The sequence below is a fragment of the Sciurus vulgaris genome, assembly GCF_902686455.1.
Source record: "Sciurus vulgaris genome assembly, chromosome: 11".
NCBI lineage: Eukaryota > Metazoa > Chordata > Mammalia > Rodentia > Sciuridae > Sciurus > Sciurus vulgaris.
In genome coordinates, this window is record NC_136472.1 from 91000562 (window position 1) to 91007947 (window position 7386).

The window sequence follows — 7386 nt, forward strand, 5'->3', positions numbered from 1 at the left end:
GTACTTGATAGGGTAAGGACTGCATTGGCTATACTGTGCCATCCCACTATGCCTTTTGGTTGCATAGAGAATCTGGTAATTGAGCATTTATTTGGTTACTTGGCCAGCATTTGGGGGTTGGCTGTGGTCTAGTTTCAAAGCTCTGAATTCCCAGCCCATATGTCACTGAGTTAGAAAGGCTGACTCCACGTGGAGAAGGGATAGGCAAAGCTCCTGCAGGAAAGGCTGGAACCATGTTCCCGAGACCTCCTCCTTAGGGTTGGATTCATCTCTTCCCCTTGTCGGACTGCATCCGTACAATGGTTGGGGTTTATATCAGACCTCAAAGCAGTATTCTACCTAATATTCCTCTAACATTCTATCTATGATGCTGCCCCTGACAGAGGGTCCTAGGAGCAGTCAGTGTTTCAGCCACTTCAGGGAACCTTGGAATCTGTTCTCCCTCTTCAGTGCCTGGTAGGTGAAGGGAGTGGAGTGGGGTGTCCTGTTCATTGCATGAGCAGCATGAGTCTCCTCTGTGCAGCAGGCCATGGCACAGTGGTGGCAGCTTCTGCTAGGATTGTGGACAGTCATGCCCAACTGGGCTGGAGACGAGCTGCTCAATGTCTGCATGAATGCCGAACACCACAAGAGAGAGCCTGGCCCAGAAGACAAGCTCTATGTGGAGGTATAAAGTCCAGACCTGGCCCAGGGGTGATAGAGGGTTTCTTTGGCAGATCATGGAAAGAGCACAAATGCCAAGATGGTTTCTGGACCCCAACTAATCCCAATCATTTAGTTCCTTAGGTTGAAAGGGATCTGAAGTTCCCATTTCTGAGCTGCACTGGCCCCTTGAGGAGTGGCTCAGATGGTGATCCAAGAGGCCCACTGTTGGTGCAGCACAGGTCAAAGCAAGCCTTCCTACCAACAGGTCCTGGGGAAACATGACTTAATTGTCCCCTCTCCAAACTCCTAAATCCAAATGACAGGGATATGTGAAGAGGAAAAGAGTTGGCTTTTAGCCCGTGAGTCCCTCCAACCCAATACAAACCCGATTCTCCTGGATCTCATCTCTATTTGCTTTTCCTCAAAAGACCTCTGCTACTTCTCAGGAACTGAAACCCAGAAGTTATGTTCCAGAGGACTGTAGCAGTAACTGCAGCAGCCTCAGGCAGGGAATTCTTTGTGCAGGGGCCTTCTGCCCTTTAGGTGAATATTGAAGATTATCAAGGTCCCTCCTCCATGGGGGTTGCTGGCCTCAAGGTATCCCAGTTCCTCAGACTTTCTCCTAAGGAGCATTTTCACTCTGCCACCTTCTGCCCTAGATACTTACCTACCCTGAAACTTACTCCCTGTGCCTCTTGCTTTTTCCTCTACCTTCAGTGCATCCCCTGGAAAGACAATGCCTGCTGCACAGACACCACAAGCTGGGAAGCCCACCTCGACGTGTCCCCGCTCCACAACTTCACCTTGGTTCACTGTGGATTATTGACCCCAAGCTGTCAGAAACACTTCATCCAGGCCACCTGCTTCTATCAGTGTTCCCCTAACCTGGGGCCTTGGATCCAGCTGGTGAGGAGAAAGACAGTAAATTCATAAGATACCCTGTTACTAAGAGCTGGAGCTTCCATTTGGTAATATGCTGGTATCTCCGGGAGACTGGTAGGAGCAGGAGGTGCTATCTCCCTATAAACAAGAGGAGAGCCAGGGGCCTCTGTTAGAGAAAGGTGTGAAGAGGAAGCTGCCTCTGATCCTGAAGGAATGGGGGAGGCTGGTCAGATGAGGGACTATCACCAAGGGAGGCTTGCCCAATTAGGTGGACCTGAGTTTGAATTCCATCTTCTGTACCTATTAGCTGTACTGCCTAGGATAAGCACTTAGCTTCATTGTTCTCATTTATAAAATAATAGTACTCAGAGAGTTTACAAGGGAGGATGTACAGATGGTACCTGGCACAAGTACCATTATACTATTAGTAGTCTTCAAATTGCTGCTATTAATGTCCCCGTCTCTCACTATGCCTGCGCCCAGGTGGACCCCAGTGGGCAGGGAGAACGGGTTGTGGATGTGCCGCTGTGCTGGGAAGACTGTGAGCAGTGGTGGGCAGACTGCCGCACTTCTTATACTTGCAAATCCAACTGGCACAGCAGCTGGGACTGGAGTCAGGGTGAGTGACACCGACAGGGCCCTGTAGGAAAACAGACCCGCTGGGGGTTTTCCAACCTGGGTGCAGATACAAACCTCCCTATGTCTCCCCCACCCCAGCATAAATGATGGGGACATGGGGAAGCAATGGGAAGTAAGCCGTCTACCCCCAACTCACCACAGGGAGGAACCGCTGCCCTACAGGGGACATCTGTCACCCTTTTCCCCATTACTTCCCCACCCCAACTGACCTGTGTGAGAAGATTTGGAACAACTCCTTCAAGGCGAGTCCTGAGCACAGGAGCAGTGGAAGATGTCTCCAGAAGTGGTTTGAGCCTGCTCAGGGCAACCCCAACTTGGCGGTGACCCGCCTCTTTGCCAACACTGCCCCAGCCTGGGAGCTCACCTATGTCCTCATGCCCTTCTCTCTGTTCCTGCTCTTCCTTTCCTGAGGGTCCTTCCTTCCCCACATTCCTTGCTCCCACTGGAAGTGGGCCAGGCCAGGGCTACCTCCCTCCTCAGGCCATTCACTAAGAGGAGCAGAAGGCATGTTAAGCTGCAGCTGCTGGTACCTGAACCCTGCACACTGGGCCCCAGGCACCCTCCACTGGTCTGTTGTGCCCTGCCTAAGCTTGCCTGGGAAATAGCTGGGGTGGGAAGTGTCAAGGTGACCCATCCACTCCGGCCCATAGGAATGGGGGCTATTATGGGACCTCATGCAAACTGTGTTACATGCACTTATGAATATGTAAAAATGAACCCCACTATTATGTGTAACCATATTGCACTAATAAAAACATTTTTTAAAAATCCAGCTGAGGCCCCAAGGTACTTCAATAAATTGTGTCTTCAAAAACACATATAGGCAACATCACTTCAAAATCAAGAACTGAAGGAACTTTTTGAGAGTATGTGCTTGGTAATAAAGCTGAGAGTTTAAGGACTTTTGAAATTGTTTTAGGCATTAAAAAGTAGCAAAAGTAGAATTAAAGTTAGGGCAAACACAGGGCTAGTTCTGGGAGCCCTAAAACTGTTAGTATTTACTGATCTTTTACTGTGTGCTCAGAGGCTCTGTTAAGTGTGTGGCATGTGCTAGGTAGTTCATTTGATCCCTATTAAAACCTTGACAAGTATCTTATCCCCATTTTGCAAATAGAACATAAAATGTAAGTCAGTTTAAAACCAGCTAAGTCTGACCCCCACAGCTCCAGCTCTTGGACTTATGTTAAATAGCCTGATTGGTAGCTGAGTGGAACTGAAGCAGATGTGGGGAGAGAGGGAGGGCTGGCTCCCCCTTGGAGGGGTCATGGTCAAGAGACTGAGCTCTACCCCTTAATGTGACTGGGAGGAGACACCAGAAGTTACTACATCCATAAAACCAGGAACAGTAGAATAAGCTGTTGGATTTGCAGTTAGATTATCTATTGCCACTGGAGTGATCCATGTGCAAGGTCCTTTGACACACAAGTCAAAAGACTTCTAACACCACCCCTCACTCCAGGGCCCCAACACAGAGACACCCATTTCTAACCATTTCAGAATTCAGTTACAAAAAGGGCCTTATATTTTCTGCCACACATTCAGACCATCTTTTGCTTTCTGTTCTATTAGAGTTTCTAACTTAATCTTGCCATCTTTTTAATTTCAGTAATCCACTTTTAATTTCCAGGAGACTTTTTTATTCCCTTGTTTTTCACAGCCCGCTGTTTTTTGGTTTTATAGATGCAATATCTTCTCAAGTCTCACCAAAGATCTAATTAAAATTTTTTTCAAAAGCTTGTTTCTAGTCTCTGAATGATGTGTTTTCTCCAAGGTCACTCTGTTCTATTCTCTGATCTTCTCCCATGGCTGCTGGGTTTCTCAAGTCTGATGATTTTGGCTGTCTGCCCATATTCGAGAACAAGTTGACTTTTTAACCCACTTGGTTTGTTCCATGGTTGCATATACAGGTCTTCTTTCCCCTCCATAGCACAGCTGCTGGGGGTCCTAGATATATGGGGAGGGTTTGGTTACTAGAAGATTTTATTTTGGAGGGTGGAATAAATGAAGACTACTTCAATGAGAACAAGCAGAAGGTATTTATTCAGAGTGTGCTAGATATGTATAAATGAGTCAGCAACCCTCACATGCATCCTGGCAAATCACAGGCAGGTAGAGAAATGGGCAAACTTCAGAGTGGGAAAGAGGGAAAGGCTTCAAGTTTGTCCTGAATGGCCACTGTTGGCAGCAAGGCTGGAGTTGGGCTGAAGCAGGGTGACCCAGGTGATTGGTTTGACTTTCTCCTGTTGGTCTAAGCTAGAAGTAGGAATAACAACTAGGGAAGATGGAAGTTATTAGTCAAGTCTTTGCTGTTTGGAGCAATTACAGGGTTTGTTGTATAGATTCCTGGGTTACTCACTAGAGATAATGATCTGACTTCCTACAAGTCTGACTTACAGATAGTGGGCTGATTTCTGGGCTTGTTACTATAGATAATGGATTAGAGATTTGTTTTTATGTTTAGTCTGGCCATCATCTTTTATATTCAGTCTCTCCAGACAGAATTGGTAGGATCTGTATTGCCAAAATAAGGATAATTCTCTCTGGAATGCTAAAACCCACATGTGAACTTCAGCACTATCCAGAATTTCATTTAACTTTTTTAGAGAAATCCTCCTCCAGGTTCCCTATTCCATATGCTAATAATGGGCTACATGACTTCTGGTTTGGTCAAAGGACATGGAGGTGGATCTAAGTGCAGATTTGACCTTTCTGCTCCCCATGCCTGCCAGCAATAAGCCCAGATCCTCAGAGGTTCTACTGGAAGATCTGCTTCTTCCACTACAGCTGCCACCTCCACTTTCTCTGGTCTTCCTTCTTCCCTTTGTTTTCTCATGCTTTTCATCTTCTAAATATTTGTTAAATCTCTTATGTGAAGGTGGTTTCCTTTGCACATTCTTGGTAAAGGGATACTTGGAAATAAACAATCATTTTAGTAGGATCCCAGCTATTGGTTCTACCCTCTATGCCCTGCAACTGCAGATTTTCTAAACAGATCTAAGTGTTATGTAAAAGAAAAAAAATAAAGTAAAATGGAAGACAAGGAGAATGAGGGCAATGTGTAGGATGGATTTTCAGGAGAAAGATCAGAAATGCAGGTTTTCAAGTACCCAATTAGAGTGATTTTCTAGGAAGTATGAAGCCATGCTACAGTATAGGCAGAAGACCAGAAGGGACAGATTCAGGAACTATTATGATAGAAGTTTAGATCATATTTTTGCATAAAGTGCCAAAACGACAGGTATAAGATGAAGTATGGGAAAGAGAACTATTACCAAGGAACCAATAGCCTTGGATAACTCAACTCCCAAAGCTTGCAATTGTAGGGGGTCCTTTTCCTATCCTAGACTGCACTAGGTCTTGGGTGGAAGGGGTGATGGTAGAGGATTCTCCTATTGGATGCAACCCAGTCACTTTTCCATCATGAGAACACCCAACCCCATTCAAACCCTTCCTCAGAAAATGCTGGGAAGTCCTGGATGGCAGATAAAAAGCAAAAACAAAAACGAGTCTGTCTTGTATACTTTTCTTACTTTAAGGTCCCTACCCCTTTCTGAGTACAGAAGAGGCCTTGGCTGGCACACATGGCCAAGGATCATTTCCCCAGACACCTCACTGTCCGAACACCCTTCCTGTGCCTCCTCCACTTTGTCCCTGCCCACTCCTTTCCCCTACAGAAATGACTGCTTTCTGACGTGCTTCCCAATGTCCCAGTGCTTGTACTGTTGAAGTACCCAGATTTAGATACTATTCTGCCCTCTGGAAGTTGATATTGTAATGGGGGGATACAGTAAAAATATAAGTAAACAAAAAATTATAAAACTGTAAATAAGATGATTATTAAAAAAGAAGCATATAAGGAACTCCAGGTTGAGGAGGTGGCTAGTTTAGACGAGATAGGCACAATACCAGAGTAGGTAGCTTAAGGAATCATTTTGCCAGTTGAGGAGCATGTTTGCAAGATAAATGCTAGCAGAGATGACTCTAAAAGAGGGCAGAGGGTTGAGGAAATGAGCTCAATGGACTGGTAATCCAGGGCTAGCACAAAGGTTAGCAGAGGTAGGATCCTTTTTCCATTGAGACAGGAGAAAAAAAGAAAATGTTTAAGAATGATTATAGAATTAAAATGCTTCAAATATAAACTGTTAACTCAAATGACATCAGAGCTTTGCCACCTGCTGGAGTTTAGAAACCCAAATCTCTGGGCCCTTGGGAGCATTCTGGCCACAATGCCAGTCCAAGGCAGCTGGTCTTCATGGACAGCTTTCCAAGTTCACAGCCCAAACAGCTTGTATATCCTCTGTCATATGGCAAGAGCAAACTTTCCAGAGACTGAAACCCACCCAAGGGTGAGATTCAAAAAACTGAGACAGGATTATTTCCAGGGTCAGGACATTTTATAAATAGAGTCGAAGTTGGCACCAGCCATGACAAAGCAAAAATCTTAAATCTTCGCAGTTTTTTTGCAGAGCTCTGCATCTGTCTGCACACAGGCTATGGCTCTGAATCCTAGAACAGCTGCTGATTGTGAAGCTGATGGGCTCAGGCCCTCTCACTGCTTCTCCCAGAAAGAACCCAGTACTTATCAGGCTGTGATTATCTCTATTCAAAGGTGAGCGTTGGAAGGAAGGAGCAATTTCTCCTGGGGTGGAATCTGACACTTCAGAAAACAGCCCCAGGAAGTCAGATCATAGACCAGAACAAAGAAACAAGCAGAATATGCCCATTTCTTACCAATAGCTAAGTTTAGTTTATTCTCTGTGGATGTAAGTCATGTGGTTATTCCCCCCATCCAAAAAAGCATCAAAATTGCCACAGCAAGACGTTAAATAATATGTTACTATGGTTTCACTATTAAGTAACCACATTTTTTAGCTCAGTGAGGCTCAGAAGTGAGAGGAAGACTACTTCCCAACATATTTAATTTTAATTTAACAACTGTAATCAGCACTCTTTCACTGACATATAATATGCAACATGAATTGTTACCTGGGAGAACAGAGTTCTGAAAGAAAAAAATATGTCTAATTTGGTGAAGTAGAAAGAAGATAGGGTATACCTTGGGCAAAGATCCCTACTACAAGGAAGGGGAGGAAACAAAACTGAGCAGAACTACTCTCTCTCTCATCTGCCCTAACTCAGTAGCAAAAGAAATTTTTTTCTATATTTCATTAAGATTGTACTAAAATTTCCAGAGCATTGCTAAAGAAAAGGGTATAACCA

The 7386-nt window shown here is 44.9% G+C and overlaps 1 protein-coding gene across 1 annotated transcript; it reads left to right on the plus strand.

The window, feature by feature from the left end:
* Positions 1-529: 529 nt before the first annotated feature.
* IZUMO1R (IZUMO1 receptor, JUNO) lies at positions 530-2682 on the plus strand (the record flags this gene model as incomplete). The annotated part of the gene is made up of 4 exons (XM_079103172.1): positions 530-667; positions 1363-1566; positions 2011-2146; positions 2308-2682. 4 exons carry the CDS (start codon positions 530-532, stop codon positions 2574-2576), a joined length of 747 nt encoding a protein of 248 aa, XP_078959298.1. The 3' UTR covers positions 2577-2682.
* Positions 2683-7386: the final 4704 nt, after the last annotated feature.